Source organism: Gossypium hirsutum, chromosome A08, assembly GCF_007990345.1.
Source record: "Gossypium hirsutum isolate 1008001.06 chromosome A08, Gossypium_hirsutum_v2.1, whole genome shotgun sequence".
Lineage (NCBI taxonomy): Eukaryota > Viridiplantae > Streptophyta > Magnoliopsida > Malvales > Malvaceae > Gossypium > Gossypium hirsutum.
Genome location: NC_053431.1, coordinates 53,002 through 77,175, shown reverse-complemented (window position 1 = coordinate 77,175; position 24,174 = coordinate 53,002). Strand labels below are relative to the sequence as shown.

General features: G+C 34.5%; 3 protein-coding genes across 44 annotated transcripts in view; 2 read left to right on the top strand and 1 right to left on the bottom strand.

Annotated features, from left to right (window-relative positions):
- Window positions 1-332: 332 nt before the first annotated feature.
- LOC121204824 (uncharacterized) lies at window positions 333-6,367 on the bottom strand. Of its 4 annotated transcripts, none has more exons than XM_041075468.1 (3): window positions 6,207-6,367; window positions 5,814-5,898; window positions 333-2,757 (listed from the first exon to the last, which is right to left on the bottom strand). In XM_041075468.1, exons 2-3 carry the CDS (start codon window positions 5,892-5,894, stop codon window positions 691-693), a joined length of 2,148 nt encoding a protein of 715 aa, XP_040931402.1. In that variant the 5' UTR covers window positions 5,895-5,898; window positions 6,207-6,367; the 3' UTR covers window positions 333-690. The 4 variants fall into 4 exon arrangements, with proteins under 4 accessions (XP_040931402.1, XP_040931401.1, XP_040931400.1 ...); XM_041075467.1 differs by having other exon boundaries at window positions 353-2,757; window positions 5,814-5,895; XM_041075466.1 differs by having other exon boundaries at window positions 354-2,757; window positions 5,814-5,950.
- A 747-nt stretch (window positions 6,368-7,114) lies between these two features.
- LOC107938420 (uncharacterized) lies at window positions 7,115-16,434 on the top strand. 4 transcript variants are annotated; one of them, XR_005899999.1, is made up of 19 exons: window positions 7,115-7,343; window positions 8,551-8,648; window positions 9,086-9,108; window positions 9,263-9,417; window positions 9,921-10,034; window positions 10,132-10,174; window positions 10,507-10,589; window positions 10,809-10,904; window positions 11,382-11,436; window positions 12,311-12,410; window positions 12,728-12,935; window positions 13,314-13,473; window positions 13,559-13,590; window positions 13,985-14,048; window positions 14,133-14,243; window positions 14,337-14,371; window positions 14,481-14,855; window positions 15,031-15,402; window positions 15,508-15,563. XR_005899999.1 is itself a non-coding variant. In XM_041075454.1 (19 exons), the coding sequence occupies exons 2-19, from the start codon at window positions 8,607-8,609 to the stop codon at window positions 15,693-15,695; spliced, it is 2,304 nt and encodes a 767-aa protein (XP_040931388.1). In that variant the 5' UTR covers window positions 7,115-7,343; window positions 8,551-8,606; the 3' UTR covers window positions 15,696-16,434. The 4 variants fall into 4 exon arrangements, 3 of the variants coding, with proteins under 3 accessions (XP_040931388.1, XP_040931387.1, XP_040931386.1); XM_041075454.1 differs by adding an exon at window positions 15,690-16,434 and having other exon boundaries at window positions 14,481-15,402; window positions 15,508-15,562; XM_041075453.1 differs by adding an exon at window positions 15,684-16,434 and having other exon boundaries at window positions 14,481-15,402; window positions 15,508-15,562.
- Window positions 15,690-24,174, top strand: part of LOC107938429 (uncharacterized) — a 20,196-nt gene continuing 11,711 nt past the window's right edge. For 32 of the 36 annotated variants that reach the window (XM_041075436.1, XM_041075435.1, XM_041075433.1 and 29 more), the window contains exons 1-8: window positions 15,690-15,761; window positions 16,892-17,009; window positions 19,267-20,954; window positions 21,146-21,234; window positions 21,331-21,488; window positions 21,892-22,094; window positions 22,755-22,888; window positions 22,977-23,829. In XM_041075436.1, the coding sequence (XP_040931370.1) occupies window positions 21,900-22,094; window positions 22,755-22,888; window positions 22,977-23,829 (1,182 nt within the window). In that variant the 5' untranslated portion in view covers window positions 15,690-15,761; window positions 16,892-17,009; window positions 19,267-20,954; ... (1 more) ...; window positions 21,331-21,488; window positions 21,892-21,899. The remainder of the gene's footprint in view (window positions 15,762-16,891; window positions 17,010-19,266; window positions 20,955-21,145; window positions 21,235-21,330; window positions 21,489-21,891; window positions 22,095-22,754; window positions 22,889-22,976; window positions 23,830-24,174) is intronic. The other 4 variants (XM_041075425.1, XM_041075427.1, XM_041075426.1 and 1 more) reach the window with 4 other exon arrangements.

The window sequence follows — 24,174 nt, the reverse complement described above, 5'->3', positions numbered from 1 at the left end:
ATTTCACCCAAAAAGAGTATGGAAAAACCCTAGAAATTGGGGATTTTTGGGCTGATTCCTTAAGATAGAAAAAGGCTGAAAACACAATAAGAACAGAAAATAGATTAGATAATGATTCAGCACAAGTAGAAATAAAGAAAGAATTGACAGTAAGAAATTAAAAGATAAGTCTTAAGAAGCCTTGAAATCTCGAAAGATCTCACAACTCCCTTCAAACGGCTCTAATCTCCCCTCCAAAGAATATCAATGGCAAGAAGAAGGTTGAAGATGGCTCCCACAATCACAAGATTGTTAAAACAACTTCTAAAGAAAACTCAAGAGAAAAATCTTGGAGAAAACTCAAAGAAAATTCTGCTCTCAACAAATCTGAAATTTTAATAATAATGATAAGTGTTTAACAAGGTGGACAGCCATGCCTTTAAATAGGCCTTATAACTAGTCCTAATCTAATTAGAAAACTAAAATAAAAAAAACTCCTAATTATTTTAATATGGAAATTCGGTCAAAGGTCATTTTATCTGGGACTCTTGGACTGAATATTGACATAAAAATTTAAACTAAGTAAATAAATAAATAAAAATAAAAATAAAACTTTACAACTTGGACCACTTTGACAATTTGGCCTGATTTTCAACTAAGTATGGATGGATTTCTTGATTGGGCTGGGAATTTGCTTATTGGGCCTCGCCTTCAAGAATTTGGGCTTTTGTGACTCGTATCATTCCCCCCTTCCTCAAAAAGATTCGTCCTCGAATCTGAAAAATCAAATGAACTCGACTTTCCTCTATCGAACGGGACTAATGGCAATTGAGTCCACTGAAAAGAATAGCCATGAGATAGTAAATAGCAACGAAAACAAGCTTGTAGTCCAATCATAAGCATAACAGAACATGTATAACGCATGTGAATGGACAGATTCAGATTACCATGCAAACAATCTAATTTACTCACCACTGCCTCGTCAAATATTTGAAACAAAGATGGACATGTTTTAAGGCATTCAGTCGTCTCACATTGTTCCCACAAACCATGAATAAATTGCGAGTAATAAATCAAATGGTAAACATAATCGTCACAAGTAGGTATTTGAAAAGATTCACATGGTTCACAGAGTTGCATAATCATACCATGCATTAATCGACGGTCTATAGATTCACTCACACATGCATTATCAAAAACAAGAATTTTTTTATCAACCATCAAAACAGATAGATCATCAATAAATAAAATAGGACAGTCAAGCACGTTTCGATCTAAGTGTTCATCAACACGATCTTTATCACTATCCGAGGAGTACAAAAGTGTTTCAAAGGTTTCAAGCATCTTACCTCGATAAGCAGAAGAATAAGGGTCGATTTTACCTTTTTCATTTAAAACAAACCTTCGCTCATCGGGGGCATAGTGTAGTCGAATCTCCGTTGTTGAGTTAACCTTTGTCAAATGGAACTCAAACTTCATGTACAACCACATAAACTGTTTAAGGCACGAATATAAATTGAAAACAAATTTGGAAAATTTCGTTACTTTATTCTCCAAAACAGATTTGGACAAATTCAAGGATTTTACACAAGGTAAATCAAGAGAATAACAAATCACGCTTCTTTTCGTAATGACTTTATCAACCACAATCGAAGAGTAACAATTAATCGGATCAAAATGAGGGGATCTTTTAAGAACTAAGTCACCAAAAGTTTTATCAATAATTTTCAAATCTGCACTGGACTCGGTTTCTAAAATTTCCTTACCTCGCTTACCTTCGGGATCATGTAGTGTGATTTCATCTTTGCCTAAGTTGATCGTATGAAAGCGTCTTTCATTTGAGAGGTATTGAAGTTGAAAGTTATCTTTCGATCTTTCGGGAACCTGAAAAGTAGCAACACAAGAAAAATTCATATCTTGGTTAGTGGAAACATTCCTCACTACCCTTTCCACGTCTTTTTCTTTTGTTTCTTTTTCTAATTCATTTTCTTTTCTTTCTTCAATTTCTTTTTCACTCTCAATCTCTTTTTGCTCTTTTTCATTCTCTTTTTCTTTTTCCTCACTTGTTTTAACAGAATTTTTCAGTTTGATTTGGTCCTCATGGACTTGTTCCGGAGTGAGCGGCACTAAGGTGAGTTTCTTTCCTTGATGCTTGAAAGAATACCTATTGGTACGACCATCGTGAGTGACTTTTCGATCCAGTTGCCATGGTTCTCCTAGCAACAAATGGCAGGCTTGAATAGGCATTACGTCGCACACAACTTCGTCTTGATACTTACCGATAGAAAAGGCGATGCGCACTTGTTGAGTGACCCTAAATTGGCCTTCGTTGCTAAGCCCTTGTAGTTGATAAGGTTGTGGATGCTTGGTAGTGGTTAAGCAAAGCTTTTCCACCATCGTCGTGCTGGCTATGTTTGAGCAACTTTCACCATCAATAATAACTCTACAAAGCTTACCTTGTACATGGCAGCGAGTACGAAAGAGATGTTCTCGTTGCTGCTCGCTCTTTGGTTTTGCCAAAGATGATTGTCCACGATCATGAAAATCATCATCCATTCTAGGGACACGTTGAGGGTTGCACCTATGGGGCTGGTTATCCCTATCTTCCTTAATTGGATCTCGATATTGATGTTTTTGATTCACTCGTACCTCATTCAAAGTAGTATTCAATGCTTGAAGTGTAGCATTTATTTGTGTGATTGCAGCAGTATGTCCGTCTAACTGTTGTTGGACTTTCATAAGTGAATCATTATTATCACCTTTAGACATCTTCAAAACCTGTAAAAAATAAACACTCAACACTCAAAAATAAAAGTTAGCAAACCTCACCATTAATCACTCAAAAAGAAAAATCAAATTCTCAATGAGGTCGAATTCAATCTTGTGAGTTCTTTATCAGAGTTTATATCAACCAATTAGAGAGTGTGAACCAAACTACCAAAGAATCCTAATTTGCACTAGGATGCCAAAAACTGACGAGACACCAATTGATTCGTGTTGCACCGAGGAAGAAGTTGTGCACACGTTTAAATCCTACTAACACAAGAAACAAGAAGGTGTTAGATAACGTAAAGGAAGAATAAAGGTAAACAAATGAAAACCTACAGTTAAGAATAAATAAAAATTGCTGAAAACAGAAAACCCGAAAAACTGCGGAGTAACTGGACAACTTCGTTCGAGGTGTTCCCGATCTCCAAAAATCACGAAATTAAATCTGGAGTGTCCTTATATATTGAATTTTTGATCTGGAAATTTTGGGCACCAAATTCAACCCGCTGAATCTTTTTTTAAATTTTTATTGAATTTCGTATTTTTTGATTTTTTTGACTTTTTTGACTGATTTTTTTGTGGGAATAATTTTTTTATATTCAATCACAGTGCCAAAAACATGTATGTAAAATTTCAGATCAATCAGACAACGTTTACCCACTCAAATGAATTTTTTTTAAACAATTTTTCTGGGTAAAACTGCTGTTTATGCTTTAAAAAATAGAGATCGGTTTAGAAATCAACCAAGAACACCCAAAACGCCCAAAATCTGATACCAAATGATACGGGGTTGCGCGCGGACCAAGATCGAGTTGCCAAGTCACGGGAAACTCCTACGAAAACCCTAAACAATCAGATCCGAAACGAAACAGAAAAATTAAAAGATTAGAACTTTGAATTTTCAGATCTGAAATAAAATCCCCAAATCAGCAAAGAATCAAATTGAGAATAGAAATAAGTGTTAGGGTTCTTGAAACCCTCAAGGAGATTGTGATTCTGCCCAATTGAACACAAAGATAGTTTTTCCCAAATTTCGACAATCTAATTTCACCCAAAAAGAGTATGGAAAAACCCTAGAAATTGGGGATTTTGGGCTGATTCCTTAAGATAGAAAAAGGCTGAAAACACAATAAGAAAAGAAAATAGATTAGATAATGATTCAGCACAAGTAGAAATAAAGAAAGAATTGACAGTAAGAAATTAAAAGATAAGTCCTAAGAAGCCTTGAAATCTCGAAAGATCTCACAACTCCCTTCAAACGGCTCTAATTTCCCCTCCAGATAATATCAATGGCAAGAAGAAGGTTGAAGATGGCTCCCACAATCACAAGATTGTTAAAACAACTTCTAAAGAAAACTCAAGAGAAAAATCTTGGAGAAAACTCAAAAAAAATTCTGCTCTCAACAAATCTGAAATTTTAATAATAATGAGTGTTTAACAAGGTGAACAGCCATGCCTTTAAATAGGCCTTATAACTAGTCCTAATCTAATTAGAAAACTAAAATAAAAAAAACTCCTAATTATTTTAATATGGAAATTCGGTCAAAGGTCATTTTATCTGGGACTCTTGGACTGAATATTGACATAAAAATTTAAACTAAGTAAATAAATAAATAAATAAATAAATAAATAAATAAAAATAAAACTTTACAACTTTGGCTACTTTGACAATTTGGCCTGATTTTCAACTAAGTATGGATGGATTTCTTGATTGGGCTGGAAATTTGCTTATTGGACCTCGCCTTCAAGAATTTGGGCTTTTGTGACTCGTATCACAGTATTAAAAGGCTGTTACTTAGAATCGAGGGTTAGTGTCAGATGCAATACAAGGATGCGTCCAACATGGATATACTAAATCTTTTAAAGTTTTTCCATATATTTAGATCATCATATTTTAGAAAAAAATGTAGAGTCTTGGTAACGTAGTTAAAAAAGACATATAACTTATACATTGCATTAATCTCTAAAACATTTCAACTATAAAAAATACCAACAAATAGACCCAAAAAGAGAAGGGAAATTACCTTTACTATATAAAAAAAGAAAGAACGAATGAAATTATTATCCAGCTACTCAATTTACTTCTAAAGCTAAAGCCCAATTATGTTATTTAATGATAGAATTGTATTATGTTTCCAATGCATGATTCTTTTGTTTGGAAAGTTCAAATACTCCCAGTGTAAGAATGTCTGAATATGAGTATCAGAAATTAGATAAATATATACATTCTGTAATATAAAAGTGAAATGTGAATTCCATCATACTGATGACAAATCTAATACTGCAGTTCTAGGCAGTCCTAAATATATTAACCTAAGATAAAGTGGTTTAAATCTAATCTTCAATTGATTTCGATAATTTCCCCAAATAGTCCACAAACTTTGGCAACTTAGAACAAACCTAATAAACTACTCCAACCTAGGCATGGACAGCAAATGTAGATATGGATAACTTTGACCCAAAATTCAAAGATACAGGTCCAAAAGTGGAACCACTACCAGGGTCTTTTTGTGGTCAGTGTGAGGCTGTCTTATCCTAAGTTTCCCAAACCTTTTTTATGATTCATTTGAGGTTAGAATCTCGGGACGGCAGGTCTTTTATGAGCGTCAGCACAATTTAGTTGCATCCTTGTTGGTGCCAAACCATTTTTTTTCTCAACCAACCTATTCTTCCTCTCTGTTTTAAGGTACTCTTCACAGCCATTCTCTTCCTATTCCTAAATTCTGGATAAAATAAATGGTAGAAACTGGCCGAATAGGATTCTAAGCAATTTTATACAACCATAACTATTACCATTGCCAGAAAAAAAAAGCTACCTATGAAGCTAATCTATCAACAAGATTTAGGAAAAAAAAAATTTAAGTAACACGAACTAGAGAAGGCTGAGGATGTTTTACCGAGTACCAAGATTAGAGTGTATTGAATTTATAAAAGATGGAAAAGAAAACGAAGATTAATAAAAGCAATTGAATTTGACCGAAATCTACGAAGAAGAAAGAGCTGAAAGAAATTCCAATCCACCAAAAATGTCGTTGATAAAAGCAAAAGCATATTGGACTACTTACTAGTTTGCAGGTGATGATGCCCCAAAAGCATGATGCTAGCCAATAAATTTCTTTAGTTGAAAAGGAGGGCGAATCCTCCATACTGCTGGTAAAGAAAGACAGGGTAAGACGAAATTGAATCAAAGACATGAGCAAACCTATCAATCAGAAAACAACAGTTGGAAAGTCCTGTTCAAAACTAATAATTACCATAGGGTATATATAAGAACATCATACTAGTAACTCAACCAAGTAAATTGAACAACGGTTTAGCAACAAGCATATGAAATGGATGAGAAAATGGAAATTAAAAAGAAATATCCAACAATGACCTTAAAATTTTTCGATAAAAGAGAAGAAAACAGTAACAGAGACTTTGAAAAAGAAAAAGATAGCAGACAGAGACGGCCTTACCTTTACAAACAAATCCAAAGGTAAAATGAGAAGATACTTGGTTACTTACAGAGGAAAGGTGGGAGAGGGGGTGTTGGCGGGGAGGTCAGTATTTTTAGTGCCCGGTTCAGTTGTTTTTGTATGAGGTTCAGATTTTTTAGTGTCTAGATTTTGGGTCTAAGGATTTGAAGCTTGGGGCTTGGGTTTAGGGATTTGAAGCTTGGGGCTTGGGTTTAGGGTTGGGCTGGTGTTATAAATTAGAAAAGTCATGTCACCGGGTGACCAGAACATAATACTAAAGTTTTCATTAATCTTATAAATTATTAACAAAGAATTGAGGATGAGGTTTCTTTTTAATTGAAATGGATTTTTTTATAATAAATCCAACAAGCCAACTCTAGGCCATTATTATTTAATGCAATTAAAATAGTGCATGGTCGGCAAAACATTCTAGTAGCATATAGATTGGATTGGATGGATAGAAATTGGGTATGGTGATGGTCCATGCTAGGGCCTCATCAGTCAAATCAAATAACACTAATAGACTGATTATTATTCCCTAATTCCCTCCCACAATTCCACATGGGTTTGTGGGATTGACAATTAGTTAGAGGACAATAATTTTCGATTATAATTAATTTAATCTATTTTGAGTTTAATTAAATTGGTTTGAGAGATTGGTTATCAATTATTAAAATCTTTAATCCAACCGATTGACTTAATAGTTAAAAAAACATTTTAAATACATTTATATTTTATATTTAACCCAACCCAATAATAGGTCAAGCCCAAATATTTATATTTAATACAGGAACCCAACAAATTAAATAGATTTAACCCTAAATTTAAAAACCTAAACCCAACAAATTTAAACTAAATTAAATAGATATAACAATAAATCATGAATCATGGTCCAAATAAAGAATATAACACATAATATAATCCAAAAGAAAAAATAAATCCCCCATCCCACCCAAAACGACAGTTTCAACAGCATTTTTTTTTTCAGTTTCTTCTCAAGCGGTGACGCCTCCGTTAGTTCTCCCGACCGCCCAACCGTCGTTCATCTCACAGACTCACACCGTATAGCCTCCCTCATTCTACAAGCCGCGGCATCTCCACCTCACCATTCGACCTTTCTCTTTCAGATTCACTAAGGTATTTCTTGATTTAGGATTGAACCTCATTGACTTTTGTGGTTATTGATTGTTATTTGCGTTCTTTGTGATTGATTACCACTTAATTTTTGGTAATCTTTTTTAAAAAAATTTTCAAAGGTTTCATAGATTAAAATAAATAAAACTTCTCATTTTTTCTTAACTTATGTTTAATTACTTTTCTTCAATTTTTTGTTACTCTTTCTTAGTAAAACTCCTCACTAATTCATACTTTGTTTATGAAATTTGATTTATTCTAATTTCTAAAATCATCTAATTGCAACCATTTCAGCCATTTGCGGACACAGATGATGCTATATATACCTACAATTTCCTATTTGTGCTGTTATGGTCCTTCAATTCTTGGCGTCCTCTACTTGTTATTGAGTTCCTGGGCGAATTTTTCCTCAAAACTTTCCAGCATTTCATTTTTGACATAAATGTTAGAGCAATAAACTTGGTAATTGTATTGTAATTAAAAATTTATATCCAAATATTCGGTTCCCAGTAGCTAATTTTCATTTGCTATAAAAATTCACATTGTACAGTAAAAAATGCCATATCCTGAAAAAAAGTTGGTTAACTGACCGAACCAACAGAAGTTAAGTCGGTTCAGTTAGGTTGGATATGGCACTCCAAGGCCGGTTGGATATCTTAGGTTAATGTCGGTTAAGTCAGTTACATACAAATAACCGACTCGCTCACCCCTATAACTCACTCATTCGGCATTTGAATTGAGGAAAAAGCTTTTGGACCCTTCATCCTGACAGTTCCAATCCATCACATTTGATTTCCTCAGCTCAGCTGCCTTGCCTTGCCTTGGATGGATTTCATTCTCTTCCTTTCCACAATCTCTGACTCTGTTACTGCCACTTAGAGTTGCCAGATTTTCAAACTAACTGACAGCCAATTTCTCATTTACTACCACTATCATTATTGCTAACACTATCATATCTGGTAAGAATAATAAGATCCTTCATTTTAACATTGAACACAATTGATTGATTTATACATACCAAAGTTTATTAATGTTCTTTTCTCTCTGTACTAACAACGGATTATGTCTCCTGCTCTTTCTAGATCAATAAGTCATGTCTTACTCTCAAGTCTCAATGTTTGCATTCCTTCATTAATTTGACTGAAAACCTCTCTTAGGTTTTTAGAGCTTAATCAAAATTGTAGGCTTATTTGCTCTCTCTGGATCTCAGGTATTCTGTTGCGTTGTATTCAAGATTTTCAAGTATTTGTAGAGAGGGTGCGAATAATGCTGCAGTGGATGGGGGGATCAAGACGGAAAGTCACGATTGTAAGCGTTACCTAATCTGAATTTCACTTTTTGACTAGACTCACTCATTCACTCAGAGGTTTTTACTTGTTGCTTGCTACACTCTTCATAATTTTGCTCCCTAGGTTAGTACTTTTATAACTATTTACATGAACTTCTAGTTTACGTGCCACCATTTCATCCCAACCCAACCAAGCTCACTTCTTGCTATAAGTTAATTTCTACTCCCACACCTCTCTCCCCAACATTTCACTACTACTTTCTTGCTTTATTCAATTATATATAATATTATATTCTGCCACATTTGTATTATCACATAGTGATAAACAAACTACACCGCTACTTTTAGAGTATTACTATGACTATGACTATGGCAATCTCATTTTCAACTGCCATTGGGTATCTTCAAATAATACAAATACTTTTGTGCATGCTGTCCTGTCTCTCCACAATCTCAGTCAAGGAAATCTACACACAACAGGTACACAACCTTATTCTATTTTTACTTTTATTTGTTACTCATCAATCATTTTCCTACCTGTCAAGGACTGTAACATAAAATCCAATAAACTGCCACCTACTTTTGTGGAAATTATTTCCTACTTGATGCTTTCCTTTTTCTTGCTATTGTCAAGGCAAAGGCAATACTTTGAACAAAGGAAACAACAAGAAAAGACAACAGGTTATGAGGGCCATGCTGATGAAACTAGCATAGCTGGACGACATCAAAAGGAATGTCGATCTCTGGATATCCTCAGCTTGCTAAACCTCTCAACTTTTTCTGCTGTCGGTAAGTGTTAACCCAGCAGTAAGTGTCCTAAATTTCTTTTGCCGGACAACTGATTTAGGCAACCCAAATAAGATCGCTTGAAATGTCAAGCTGATAATCACCTGCATCTATGACCTCCATGCTCTGCTCTTTTGCAGCAGGAATTTAGCAATATTTTTGTATGTCTCTTGAAGTTATATTCAATCTTATTTTCATGTCTGAGTCACCCGTTCATTTCTTTCAGTGGTATGTTTTCAGTGCTTTATTCGATATGTAGGTTTCTCTACTAATGCATCATGTGCAAATTTGAAAGGACATGCTAATGTGTTTTTACCAGGGAACTATATCTATCTCAATATTCATAGACATATGTATTAGGGCCACTATATGCTAGTCATAGGAAGTGCCTCACTAGAGATCACTACTTTTTGATACATGGATGGCGTGTTTCATTTTATGCTGTTGTTCAAATTTTGACCAGCCTTGGTTTTTCTCCCTTGTATTCTTTGTTTTTAACTAAGTAGGAAGTCATTGTAAGTCTGGTCCTTCGACAATTAAGTATCAAATGCCAGAGGATCCAGCAAAGATCATTACAAGTTCAGTACCCCCTTCTTATTCTGTTAAAATCAAGGAAGCAGGTATCGGTTAATATCTCTGTGCATAACTTTGTGAACTAGGATGTAACTTCTCTGGAATCCATGGGTTTTCAGTGCAAAATGCCATTTGCTGGTGCAGGTGCTCCACCAGCAAGCTATCAAGGAGAGTTACAATGCCCAAAGTAGGTCAATACTTTATGTTGCGCTGAAATCATATTTATGTGACTAAAAATATCCTCTATTACACATAAACAGCAAATCTCTTTTGATTTAGGTGGTGCTAGTCAGAGAAACCTGCAAAAATTTAAACATAGCTACAATTATTTATATTAACAACTTGATGTTAATGTTCAATTACTATTGCATCTGCTTTTACCAAAAAAATAAAGAAAGCTTAAGCAATGTAATATTTTGAGATAATAATTGTACATTGACTAAAATGAAGACTACTCTCTCAAATCATCAAGAACGCTTGCTGACAGTGTGAAAAGCTAATGCTTGTTTTGCTGCGCAGGATTTCATTTAGCGATCATGATAATCATGATTTAAATGCTTCCAATGATAGTTTGGATCTCTGGAATGCATCTGCTGAGAATCGTAAGTTGTAATGTTGGACTATTGGTTATATACAAGATCTCAACTAATTTGGTTTACAATTTCCAAATGTCCTGACAGGATGGTAGCTAGCCAAAAAAGTATATTATTTTCTTATTGCAATATGTAACTCCGGCATACTATTAGGATTCTTTTTTCTTGATGTTGTTAACTAAATATATAGTTCTCTTCAAATTTTCTTTCCATCGTTTACTTTTCCAGAATTATCTGTTTTCGACATGCTTATTAATGATGAATCAGAGGTGGGTTCAGAAAGAAGTCTGGTTCATGAAGCTCATGTTGCATTTTCAGTTAAAGGTATGATACATTAACAATGGAGGGAGTCATTAAGGCAGTAGGTCATGCAGAAGTCGATTTTCCAAAGGAACTATAAGCAAACTTACATAAACAACTGTTTTTCATGAAGTTTCCTCTTTTTATTTGAAATTTATTGTTGTTTGAAACGAAGAGTTAATTTTACGATTGCCTATAAATATAAATAAAAGAACCACAGTAAGCCAAAAATTGGACACTGTAGGAATCGCCAGAAGATAAGTGGATAACTTCTAAATAGAATAGTAACAAAGAAAGTGGCTAGCGTGTAGAGTAGGAATTACAGTTATCCTTACTCATTTAGGCTCTAATTAACCTGCTAGTGCATCACTAAAGAAGGTGTCTCAACTTTGATTAATTGCTTGTTTTCTATGTTATCATGATACTGATGCAGTGATATTGGTTTTCAAATTTCAACATCCTAATAACATGGTATTACCCAAATTTATTCTGGTTTATCAGGTTTAGGTAAGATCAGACCAAAGACTCCATTGCACTCACCAAAGCAAGAGGGCAGGTAATGGATAATCTGCAAGATCTCTCATATTCCCTATTCACTCGCTAGATGGTTGTTCTAATATCAGTTAGTTTTAGTTTCCTAGACTACTTTCTGTGTCATGTTGTTTCCATGAGCTGCATACTTCATGAATCTATTTTCCGTTTAAAATGGTACTTCTATTTGCAAGCAGCAATTAATTGTTTCTCTAAATTCAAATTTGTGGTTTACCTACATCATAAAAGAAGGGAATATGAGATTTCCAAAGAAAATAAATATGTTTATCACCAACCTGGAATTCTTTTTGATAGGTGTGATATGATGTGTAAGAAAATCTGGTTGCACTTCAAAGTTAATTGTTTGTTGAGGTATGGACTGGTAAAGTGCAATATTACTTATATAACTGATATGACACATTTAACTGGTGTAGGATGTATTTAAGGTGTGCCTGAGAATATCCTTCTATCATTCTTACAAATTTTTTTTCCCTGAAAAGGTGTCATTGATAAACCTCCCAGGAAGATTCCTTTACTTCATTTGGCCCTCTAAGTGGTAAATAGTTAAGTTCTTTTCATGGCATGAAGCCAAACAGTTCGAAGTTTTTGTACAACTGCTCAAGAGTGAAAACTACTGAGAGATTTGTAGTCTTCAGTTCTCATTTATTAATATCTTCTATTCTTTTGTATCTTCTTATGGACTATGTTCAACTTACTTCTGTCTATCACACAACTTATATATTTTAGATTCTATGAGACTGACACATTCTTCAGCAGCTGAGTGCTAATTGTTTGTTTGAACAAAGTTTATATGATGTATTTCCTGGTAAACTAAAAGTTATAGAATTAAGGAGTGGTAAAATTTTATCTAAACAGATCTTAACTTTCTGCTATTGTAGAATCTCTTCTGATGATTGCTCATTACCGTGGAACTTTTCAAGGCAACTAAACTCATTGAGGGGTTCTAACTTTGTGCTAAATGATATTGAACTACAAGTGGTGAGAGAACAAATTGATACTCAGTTTCTTATTTCTATGTTTGCTCTAAATTAATCTTTTCCTTGAAAAATAACCTTCACATTAAACCTCTTTTCTTTTACAACATTAGCCTCCCAAGAATATCATGTTTGTGATTGTGCATCTTAATGTTGTTTAACCTTAAATGATGGGATCGGATTATCAAATGAAATGCTCACTTTTTCTTCATTTGCTTCTTTTTGCAAATTGAATGTATTATATTCTCCTGAAAATTAAACTCAAGTTTCTTATCTTAAATTTGGTAGAGAAGGATTATTATTATCATGTGCTAAATGCAGGATGCTATGATGCAGGACATGGATGTTCCACTTGGTGGCAGTCATTCGCAGTTCTCAGTCGATATAACTGATTCACATGGCAATTGGAAGCCAAACCTCTCCACTTTCTCTGACGACATGCAACTTGACAGCCATTACAGAAATAGCAAGTGCTTTTTTAGTGACACTGACATTTCCTACAATATAGGAAGGGAAGATATATGGGATGGTGAGTCTCAGCTTTAGTCAGTGTTGGTTGTTTTGTTCATGAATCACAATTCTTATTGTTCATTTTACACATTGCACCAACTTGTGATTAAGATATTCAGAAATTCTTTTGCCTATCTTCACTTATTGTTTCAAACATAGATTTTATGTTAGTCATATCCATCTCCTTCATCAAGTCTGTGACTTAATCATAATAATGGGAATATCTCTTGCGGCAGACTATCATTCTTGTTCTCTATGTCAATAAGTACTATTTTGAACTAATTCTTTTTTTCACAAAGCTTTTCTCATATTTAGATATTATTATACTGTGGAAGGCTTCTCTGGTGCAACATGTCATTTTCTTTTTCTTTTTTTCTTTTATGTTTGTCGGCTAAAGTTAGCTACCAAGATGATGGCTTTCCCCATGAAAGGGAAGATGAAATTTCTTGGAAATACTGGCCACACAAAATAGATGGTAATTCTGGAGATTTTTTGGATTATGAAAATGGTGAGATGCCAGATAATGCTTTTGAAGGGCATCAAATGCTGAGGAAAAGGTTAGCAATCAACAGTGAACATTTCCTTGTTCTGAGAGATAGGAGTATACCTTTTCTTTTTGATGAATTCATTACATCTATGCAGGGGTGTCAAAGCAACAAATTTGAATAGTTTAGGTGCTATTTCTCATTCAATTTATGGAATAGTTTAACTCAACACTTTTTATTTAATATTAACAGGACAAATTAGTTTATAATTATTGCTTTGTTATTGGTTTTTTGCTGCATATGCTAACTTTGAACACAAATTATGATATGGCGTCATCCCTTTGTCTTTTAAGAATTTGGAGTGCGCTATTTCACTGACTGAGAATTTTCTGTGGGGGAAATCTCCAGATTCTTGGGATGATTGTTGGCTCAATTTACCTCCAAGAAGGAGGAGTTAAATGTGAAAGTGTGGTTGCCGTATTTCTTTCATGTTATTATTCTTTACTTGATGCATCTATGATTAGAATTGTGATTAAGAATGTTTTCCATCCACCTCTAATTCTTGCTCTTTTTCCACAATCAGATCCTTCTCCAAAGCATTTATCATCTAAAGTTGGTCATGATTTGACAACTTTAATTTGGGAAAGGTATGAAATTTCCCTCCAAAGGTACTTGGGAAATTGGCCTTCTTGTTATTTAATTTTCTAAATAGAATGGTTGCTTTGATATAGTGGCAGGTATAACCCAATTCAAACGGATTATGATATAAGAGATTTCCCAGCCCAACCAGGTTGGCCTTTTATTGAGACTGAAGATTCAAAGGATAGCATGAGCTTGCTGAGGTAAATTATAGCTACTTTTTGTTGTAAGGTGATTTGGTTGGAAGGTACTACTTTAACTTACATGTTTCCTCTCTCTCTCTCCCTCCCTCAAAGCTTTAGCAGTGAAGAATCATGCTCTTCTAGTGCAGGTTACGTTTGATTTCATAAATTGCTTTGACAATTCATTGTCATTTTGTAGTCTTTAATGAAAAGCTCCTCTTGTGAAACTAAGCAAGCATTTAAAATATTTAATTGCAGTTAGGGGTGAAACGATAGACAGTTCACCTCCAAATCTAATGCCTAGGCAGAGCAGAAGAATATGTAGTACATTTGCTAGGACCAGAATGAAGTATGATTTGGACAATGATTTTGGCAAGGAAACACGTTGCGAAGACAGAGATAATCTTGGGCAACCATCTGGCAAATATATGAGGACTCCAGTTCCGCACAAGTCAAAAGCAACCAAGCGTGCAAGCTATTGTCTCCAAGCGGGAATAGAACTATCTCAGAAATGGTTGCTTGAGGAAGGATGCAATGCAGTTGATATAGATTTGGGTTTCAGTTCTTCCCATTGCACCTCACAGGCAAACCTTCCATCTGTAGGATCCCAGCTGTGGGCTGAAGATCCTATTGGTGCTTTTCCTGTTCCTGAACTGAATCTTGATGTCAAATCTTGCTTTAATGCACCTAAGCACAGTGAATCTATTCACTGTTTGCCTTTTAGCTGTTTCACATCTGAGAAGTTTGCTTTTTGCCAACCATTGAATCAAACAAACTCTTTTGATTCTCCTGTATTCTCAAATATCAGGGCTGGATCAATCAAGCATGTCCTATCTCCAGATTCAGGAAGACAAGGTGTTCCTTTGGATTTGTTTGATGCTGATCAACATAGAGAGATTGGATTTCTTGATTTATCAGTACGAGGACGAGTTAATGGAGATGATAAAAGAAAATCAAAGTCCCCACCAGCCAATTGCGAACAGTTAGAATTTGAAATGGAAAATTGCTTTGGAAATGATTTATTCCTTTCAAAGGAGCCCATAGTAATGGGTGGTTCAAATCCCAATAACAAGGAGGATGAATTCAAGGAAGCAAAAGATGAAACTCTAGAAACAAAGGGAAGCCTTGGTGTGAAAACATCACCATCTGTTAAGATCCATGAGAAAGGAGAGAGCAAAGGGTAACTATAACCTACTCAGATTTCATCTTTCCAATTTGCCATCACTCTTTTTTCCTTGCCCTCTGTCAAGGAAGATGCTGAGATAAGGCTTTTCATTGCTACTAGATATGAGTGTGATGTAGAAATTCCACTTCCTTGTCAAAGCGGGACAGAACAGAAGGTATATCTTATTTTAGCATACGGTTTTTTTAATATATATACATATATGCATATTAAAGTTTGAACTGCCATGCTTGATGTTCTGGATTCATGTATAACGTTTGAATCAGAGCTCAATGCAGGAACAGAAATGAAAGGTCCAAGGTTGAGGAGGGAAAAGCTATAAATAGAGGAGAGTAAGGTGGGGATAATCTAAGCAGGTAGGAAAAATAGCTATGTTGTTCAATTTGTTTAGCTAGAGAAAGTTGCAAGGAAGGGAAATGGAACATTTGATTATGCCTTGCCTTGGACATTTTTATCGTCATCAACAAGTTGAAAAAATATAAATAGAGTTGGAGATTGGGTAACAGGGGATTCTAGGTTTTCTGGTTTTCTCTAATCGATACACTTTTAAGTAGCAGAAAATGGTGGCGACTCTTTCTTTTTTTTTTTTTTTGTTAACTGCCTAGAATTGAACTAAGCTCTTTTGCAATTGCTATTGCTAATCCCAGCAACTACTCCATCTGTCAATGTGTAATGTTTCATTTCTCTGATAATGATGGCCTGATCCTGTGGAAGGGCGGTTGCCTTGCCCCACCTGGAGCTAATCCAACCTTGGAAAGATTTCACCAATTTCGATGTCCAGAGAACCCGGGAAAAGACCCCAAGTCAATTAAGTTTTGAACCATTGACATGAAATTGGAAATCCCATTTCCCCCGGTGTTATTAGCATAATAATTGCAGCTTTGGTCCACCGGTTCTATTGTGTGTATTTATATTTTAAATTATAATTTCAACATACTAAAGGGTCTGAGATAACTAAAATGGTCATTGAACTTTGGTGATAATTTTTTTGCCATTGAAATATAAGGTTTTGGTCGCTTTGTTTATTAATAGCCGCATTAATTTAAGGTTAAATATAAAATTTCATCTCTGAATTATAGCTAATACATTCCATTTTTGGTACTTCAATAATATTTTTAGTAATAAATTTAAAATATTAAAAAATTTTAAGTATAAAAAAATCTTGAAAATTCTGAAAATTTACTATTTATTATTTGAAATTAAAAAAACAATTTTAAAATTATAATTATGTAAAAAAAATTAAAAATCATAAAAAATTTAACAATTGTATAATAGTTTTGTTTATTATCAACTTAACGTGAACAAATTTATGTCATTGGAAACCTACTGCGAATTTAACCAATGTGTATTTCCACTCAAGTTCAGGTCAACAGAAAATAACAGAGCTTAGGGGTTTTACCTATGTTTTCTAGCTGACGTTGGCCTTTGCTCTGTTGTTCCAGAATGGCCAAATTTAAAAACTAATGCAAGCTTGTGAATAATGCAGGAGCCCACAGTGTGAATTGAGGGTCCATCAATAGTGCTGTAACAACTAGTGTAAAGCCAGAGTCCACTGACAATGCAGTGACCCCCAATGTCAAGCCAGAATCACCTGGGAAGATTTGGTAAGTGCTCTGTTCATTAACTGAAAGTTTTCTGGTGATCTAAAAAATCGAAAGTTGTGTTTGATGTTTATCTTTAGATATATGCTTATTTGAAGTTATTCAGAAGATCTGATAGGATAGTCGTCTTTTAATGTTTTGTTTTCCTAGTGAATATTCTGCTTCAACATTTGAATCTTATTCATGTTTCCTTTTCATAAGTGCTTATATTACGAGCTTCGACATCTAGTAACATTTTTTTAAGAGCCTTCATAAAGACTTTTAACAGCTACCATTTCTTCTAAAAACAAATGCTTTTGGTTTTATCCAACCAAGTGAGGGCCTTTATGATTTTCAAGCCAGGGCAAAGAAACATGTTTTACATTTGCATGCTTGATATTTTGTTTCATGATGAGTTTTGTGGAGATAATCACTACTCAGAGCTTAGTTTCATGAAATGTCATTCTCATACGTGCAAATTAATTTGTTGTCGTTTGTGTGTTAATCAAAATGTTGTTGGCATTAGCAAAATCAGGAATATGTCCGCAGATGCACAACTAAAATTAGAGATCTAATGTACAAAGTTTGATTAGGTGAGCTGAATCAGGTAGAGATATTGTATGTAACAATGCTTGATTAGGTGGTTTGAATCAGGTAAAGATATTGTAGGAAATTGTATTGAAGCTGTCGAGGTTGTGTGGATTAGCAGCTAGGGGATTGTTTGGTATGATGTTTTGAAGTTGATGTATGTGATTTTTGCTGTTTATTGCAGCCTTAATGAAAAATCCTTATTATTTTATTTCTTTCTTAACAAAGAAATATCAGTACTCACTGTTGCACTGAAGAAAATTTTAAATAGGTTTGAATTTTGCTTCCATTGGCTGAAAGCTTTAAGGCTATCACTTCTGGTAAAGATTTTACAATAAGCCTTTTTATTTTATTAGGCAAACACTTTGTATATTTTTAATTCCGACCAACCTTCTCAATTTGTCTCTCCTTTCTCAAACGTTTTATGCATCTTCTCTTCTGTAATGTGATACATCTCTGCTCTTTACAACGACCGTTTTCCTGCTTCATTTCATCTTTCTGACACATGTACTTAGCACCTTTTTGGTATCTTCATTTTTCTTTTTTTCTCCCTTTTTAAGTGAAGAGATAAATGACTTTCTAGTAAAAGATATTTTATTGGTAACAAAAGAAATATGGCCTTAATTGTTCTTTTCTTCAAATGTTATTATTGATGATAAATGATGGTATGAATTATTTTAGCATCTTAGTATTCAATGTATACATTTTTTGTCTTATCCATTTTATAAGTTAAAACATATAATCAATATTTTGGTCTCTGCACAGTATTTCATTGATTATTTTTAGATGAAATTTGGAGATGCTAGAACATAACTTAAGCTCTTTGGTAAATTTTACAAATATTTTTATAGAATTGTGATTAATTCGATATAGACCTGGATGAGAAGGTCATCAACAGTTTGTTATCGGACTAAGTCTTGGACTCTTCAGGAACTACTTAATTTGGAACTATCAAGTGAATCTTATCTTCTTTCATTTGTTCATATTTTTGTAACTTTCTTTTTCATTTTAGTCTGTTGCTTACAATTATGTAGCAATTGGAAAGTTTCCTTGAGTTTGAATAATCCTTGATAGACTTTTGTGTCAGTTTTGAGTTAGGATTTTTAATTTTTTCTAGTTAATTTGGTTGGATTGGATTTGGTTGATCTCCAAATATGGATCAATGATTTCTCATGTTAATTTGCTAAGAAATAGCCTTTAGTTTTGCGTTAGGCTCGGGGTTAGGCCCTTTCATTTCTCTGTAGCTTCTAGTCAGGCGGGCTTGGGCTTTTGGCATGTTGAGCAGTTAAATAGGTGACAATCGAAGATAATGTGTTGTCCTTTCTGTTAACACTAGCTGATATCTGATATTTGATCAACATTAACTGAAACGTGATAACAAAATATCAAACGTGAAGCATGAAAATCTTCAGCTATGATTATAGTTTTTGTTTGCAAAACTATAATCTGAGGTTGAAAGTTTTAGCTTTTTAACCTCTTAGTTTGATTTCTATTTGCGAATGTTAATTTATGTTATTGTTTTCTGTGTGAATCATGCATTCACCTTTTATTTATCTGTTTGGGGGCAGGTTCACACGAATATATTCTTGCTGTTTCTTTAGGTTAATATGTTAATTCTTTTCTGCTAGGTTTAAGTTTATTCGACATTCATTTGCGCTAACATTATGTTTGTTTGCCTTTTTTTTGTTTGTAGGTCTTAGCTTTTAGGGACATATCTCCCCAGGCTCCTACGCACATTTTAATTATTCCAAAATTAAAGGATGGCCTAACTGGTTTGTCTAAGGTACAATTTTTTTTGTCCTCATGACTAACTGAGCAGTAAAGATATATGCCCTCTATCATAGAGGAAACTACAATTATGGCTGGGTATTAATTTGGAAAAAAAGTATGGAGTATTGTTAAAAGAATGCTGCTCAAGTTTTGTCAATTTGATTTGCCTTTTGCGTTTTGCTCACTCTTGATGCTGTATGAGGAAAAGAAAGAGAAGGAAAATAGGAGTGAAATTAAATGGAAATTGTATCGAGAAATTCTGGTGGTAAAGACTAACAGAGTCTTAGTGGTTACAAGAAGGTGGGGAACTGAAAGAACATCAATGCTGAGGAAAACCTTAAAACTTGATATGCAAGTATTGATAGGTATAGGCAATAAATCCATGAGATAAATTGAGCTTCTAAATTTATCCGTACAATGAAAAACCCTAATAAAACCTTAAAGCAATATCCATTATTCATCCTTGTTGGAAGAAATTGTCTTTAGAGTTAAATTGCATATACCCCTCCTTCCTTGAGTCAAAATAGATGACCTTCCCAATGAACAGAAAATATGTCACCGAGTCTGGAATTAAAAAGCTCATCACCAAGTTATTTCAATCCATCAACTTATTGCAATCACTAAGACACTTGTAAGGTGTGTAATGAAACAAACATAAGGCTCAAAGATGTCCGATGAAATAATTTAGTTTTAGAATTTGCAATTTGTGTATTCAAGGCTTGTTCATTTGTTTTCTATGTCATAATCATGTTTAAGGTGTCATGTATTTATTATAAGTTTTGACATTTTAAAATGGTTGGTGTTATATTGATTTTGATATGTATTTGTGCTTGTGTAATACTGTATTTTAGCTATTTTTCTTGTGTCGTGTACAATATTACCAGGTCTGTTTAGTAACAATATTTTCTCCAAAAGGTTTCTCTTTTTAGGACGTCGGCCATTCATATTAACCCAAGGTATCTCTCTCTACAATCTGAAGTGAATTTTCTACAATCTCTCTCTACAATTTCTGCTGTCGGTAAGTGTTATCCCAGCAGTAAGGGTCCTAAATTTCTTTTGACGGACAACTGATTTAGGCAAACCCGAATAAGATCGCTTGAAATGTGAAGCTGATAATCACCTGCATCTATGATCTTCATGCTCTGCTCTTTTGCAACAGGAATTTAGCAATATTTTTGTATGTCTATTGAAATTATCTTCAATCTTATTTTCACGTCTGAGTCACCCATTCATTTCTTTCAGTGGTATGTTTTCAGTTCTTTATTCGATATGTAGGTTTCTCTACCAATGCATCATGTGCAAATTTGAAAGGACATGCTAATGTGTTTTTACCAGGGAACTATATCTAACTCCTTGTGCTATTGCAGATGGATATACCTTCCAGTTTGGCTTTATCTTTCCTTTTCTTTCTGCTACTATCTTTTTCTTTTTCTTTTGTTTTTATTTATTTATTTTCTCTTCCTCCCTTTCTTTAATACCCAGATTCTATCTGGGTCTCATTCCATTTTTTTCCTGATTTTTTTTTTTAGCTTTTGTGTAACCACGTGCCAAAAAAAACACTTGCTACAGCAGGATATTGAAATCCCACCTTTCATTGGATTGTAATTTAAGGTATGATTTTCACTTCCACTAACTTTTTCTTTTGACGTCTTTTTTAGTTTCAGACCTATGCTTATCTTCTCTTATTTCTGTGGGTATTGTGGTTTTCATCTTTAGAACAAGTTTTCATCTCTGTTTTAGTTTTCAGATTTATGCTTCTTTTTTAGTTTTTTCAGTGTGTTTTTGTTATTCGTTTTGCATAGCATCATTCATGAGGCTTGTCATGAACAATCTGAACACATTGAAGAATATGGGACAAGAAAACCAGGGAAGTCATCCGATCTTGGAGTAGGTAATGTAGAGTCACTAGTTTTCTTTCATCCCCCTCCTAGCAAGGCAACCTCAATTGCTACTGGCCTCACCATGGTAAATGCTGCTGAATGTGCAGATATGAGCATTGCTGGGAAGGAGTCTTTGAGGGGCAAGCAGTTTAAATATGCTGTGGAAGCTGATGAAGATCCACAACCATCGGTAAAAGAGAAACCATCAACTACTGACGAGGAATATGAAAAGCTAGGGGACACTTGTACTTTTGGATATGTTGATGTAAGTACACTAGGGTATTATGCTGATGTAAGTACACTAGGGTATTATGCTGATGTAAGTACACTAGGGCATAATTCTTTGTTTTTTTTGGTTGGTTTTTGTCTTTTGGAACAATTCCTTGATATCTTGGTTTGAGTGTAAGCCGCTTCCTCTAATGTTACTGTGGGATAGTTTGCTTATGTTGTGAATGCTGTGATTACAAGATTGTCTTTTTGCATATGATTTCCATGACTGCAATGATTATATTTTGGACTTAGAGTTTTACATACGGTTACAGGATATAATTTTCCTTAAGATTATTTGAAGCTTATCCCTAACATTAAATTTTGGAAATGTTATTGTTATATTCTGGTGTTAATCGAAGTGTTTTCTGCCATACCGGTTGCTATATTATTCAATGAAGCTGCTCAGATGTCTCCTGAGGATGCTGATGTACACATTGTCCTTGGTGTTCTGTATAATTTGTCGAGAGAATATGATAAGGCCATTGCATCTTTCAAAACTGCTTTGAAACTTAAACCTAATGATTATTCTCTTTGGAACAAGCTTGGTGCAACACAAGCCAACAGTGTGCAGAGTGCTGATGCAATATTAGCTTATCAACAGGTAGCCTCTTCATGATTCCCCCTTGAATAGTGGTGGCCTACCTGTATACCACCTGATATGTTAATTTCATAATTACTTTTTTTATAATTAAAAATTTATTTTCCCTATCCTAAAATTTTGGGGTTCCCTTTACAAAGTTGGAGTACCTGTAATGTGTGAAATTCAAAATATATGAGTACTAAGATTTTACTAAGGGTCAATTTGTATGGTGTGTTGATCACTATTTTGCATGTTAGGCCAGACTAAAAAAAAAAAAAAAAAATTATGACGCTGTTGACAATGTTGGCAAGGGTGCTGCAACTACCTTAACCATTTGAGCTGCAAGATGTAAAAAAAGCGGTTTTTTGAGTAAATTAAGGTGAATATGTAAATTTGTGCTTCTTGAATCCATGCTTAGTTGATGAAGTGCTATATATAAATGTGTATGTTAAATTGAGACATAAGGCAACAAGAGATAGAGAATGCCGGATTTTTTTTTTAAATGTAGAAAAGGCAGCTTTTTGACACTCGAAGAGATATTCTTGATTGGTGAAGAATGCTTCCAAAATTTAAAATTTTCTGAGCTAATTGATTTTAATATATGTAATACTTCCAATAACCGTTCTAACCCATGGCTTATTACTAATATATAAATGTTTTCTGGTGGGTTGATGCCTGCAGTTTGAATGGGCCTGGCAGCATCCTCAAGAATCAGCGGCTGTGAGGCAAGCAGCTGCAACATTTAAATCCTTCTCTGGTGTCACCAATAAGATAAAACTTGCATATATGATGCTCGCCCTCCCTCCCTGGCAGAGGTATATACTTGTCCTTTATCCCTGATAAATCCTGTTTTGTTTAGGTCAGTCGTTGGTTAACCAATGTGTTATATTGTTGTTTGATCAGCTTGAACATCACGGTAAACTACTTCTCAACCAAATACACAAATCATTCTGCTAGTTGCCCAAGCTTGCCTGAGCAGATGAAAGTTAAAGTTTCACCAATGGATGAGCTCCCCTTCTATACTGAACCAAATGAGTTTGAATGCAAAGATGGTTGTGATAACTTGGATGAATATGACGAAGTCAGTGGTACATGTGAAACTGTTCCAGAAACATATCCAAATGAAGTGGTTATTTTTTCGGCAGATAACTTGCATAGCATCATTCATGAGGCTTGTCATGAACAATCTGAGCACATTGAAGAATATGGGACAAGAAAACCAGGGAAGTCATCCGATCTTGGAGTAGGCAATGTAGAGTCACTAGTTTTCTTTCATCCCCCTCCTAACAAGGCAACCTCAATTGCTACTGGCCTCACCATGGTAAATGCTGCTGAATGTGCAGATATGAGCATTGCTAGTAAGGAGTCTTTGAGGGGCATGCGGTTTAAATATGCTGTGGAAGCTGATGAAGATCCACAACCATCAGTAAAAGAGAAACCACCAACTACTGTTGAGGAATATGAAAAGCTAGGGGATGCTTGCACTTTTGGAGTATATCACAGGCAGCCATTCGGTGTCATTTGTTCACCAGTACGAGCATATTCCTCAGTTGTTACTAGCCTTTCTAGTGAAGAGACAGCTGAAGGAACCAATATAAGCATTATTGAGAAGGAATGTTGGATTCAGAAGCAACTTTCAGCTTTTGTAGCGGCCAGTGGAGATCAACAGTCATGGAGAAAAGGGAAACCATTGAGCACTGAAGTTGCAGTTTTGAAAGATCATGTCCCTAGTTTCGATGTCACTCGTGAACCTGAGGTTATAGATTTATTAACCCCTTCTCCCAGCTATAGAGTCAGGCCATGCACCAAGAAAAGAAGAATTTCCAAGTTTTCTCCCGAGATCATAGATCTCACTTGAGCTTTGTGATCTTTTTTTGTTATTTGAGATATTTCTTTAGAGCCCTTGTTTTATTTAAAAATATAAATGATATAGAATATAATATAAATGAAATGGAGTTACTGATAAAAGTTCTATATCTCTATAGAAAAGTTGAGTGAGCTCATCGATGAACTTAGTTGGAATTGTTTGTGTGCTGTTACTTATATGATTTGGAAATGGATTTTGATTGAAATATTCAGGTAATATCTAAATGCATGGCAT

What these genes read in the sequence shown, in the direction of transcription:
- LOC107938420 (XM_041075452.1), top strand. Translation starts at nt 8,607, where the DNA reads ATGCTGCAGTGGATGGGGGGATCAAGACGGAAAGTCACGATT. An exon ending in CTCAACTTTTTCTGCTGTCG is followed by an intron (nt 9,418 to 9,920) that starts GTAAGTGTTAAC and finishes TTAACTAAGTAG; the next exon opens with GAAGTCATTGTAAGTCTGGT. An exon ending in ACAACTTTAATTTGGGAAAG is followed by an intron (nt 14,049 to 14,132) that starts GTATGAAATTTC and finishes GCTTTGATATAG; the next exon opens with TGGCAGGTATAACCCAATTC.
- LOC121204824 (XM_041075466.1), bottom strand. Translation starts at nt 5,942, where the DNA reads ATGTCTTTGATTCAATTTCGTCTTACCCTGTCTTTCTTTACCAGCAGT. An exon ending in GCATCATCACCTGCAAACTA is followed by an intron (nt 2,758 to 5,813) that starts GTAAGTAGTCCA and finishes TATTTTTTACAG; the next exon opens with GTTTTGAAGATGTCTAAAGG.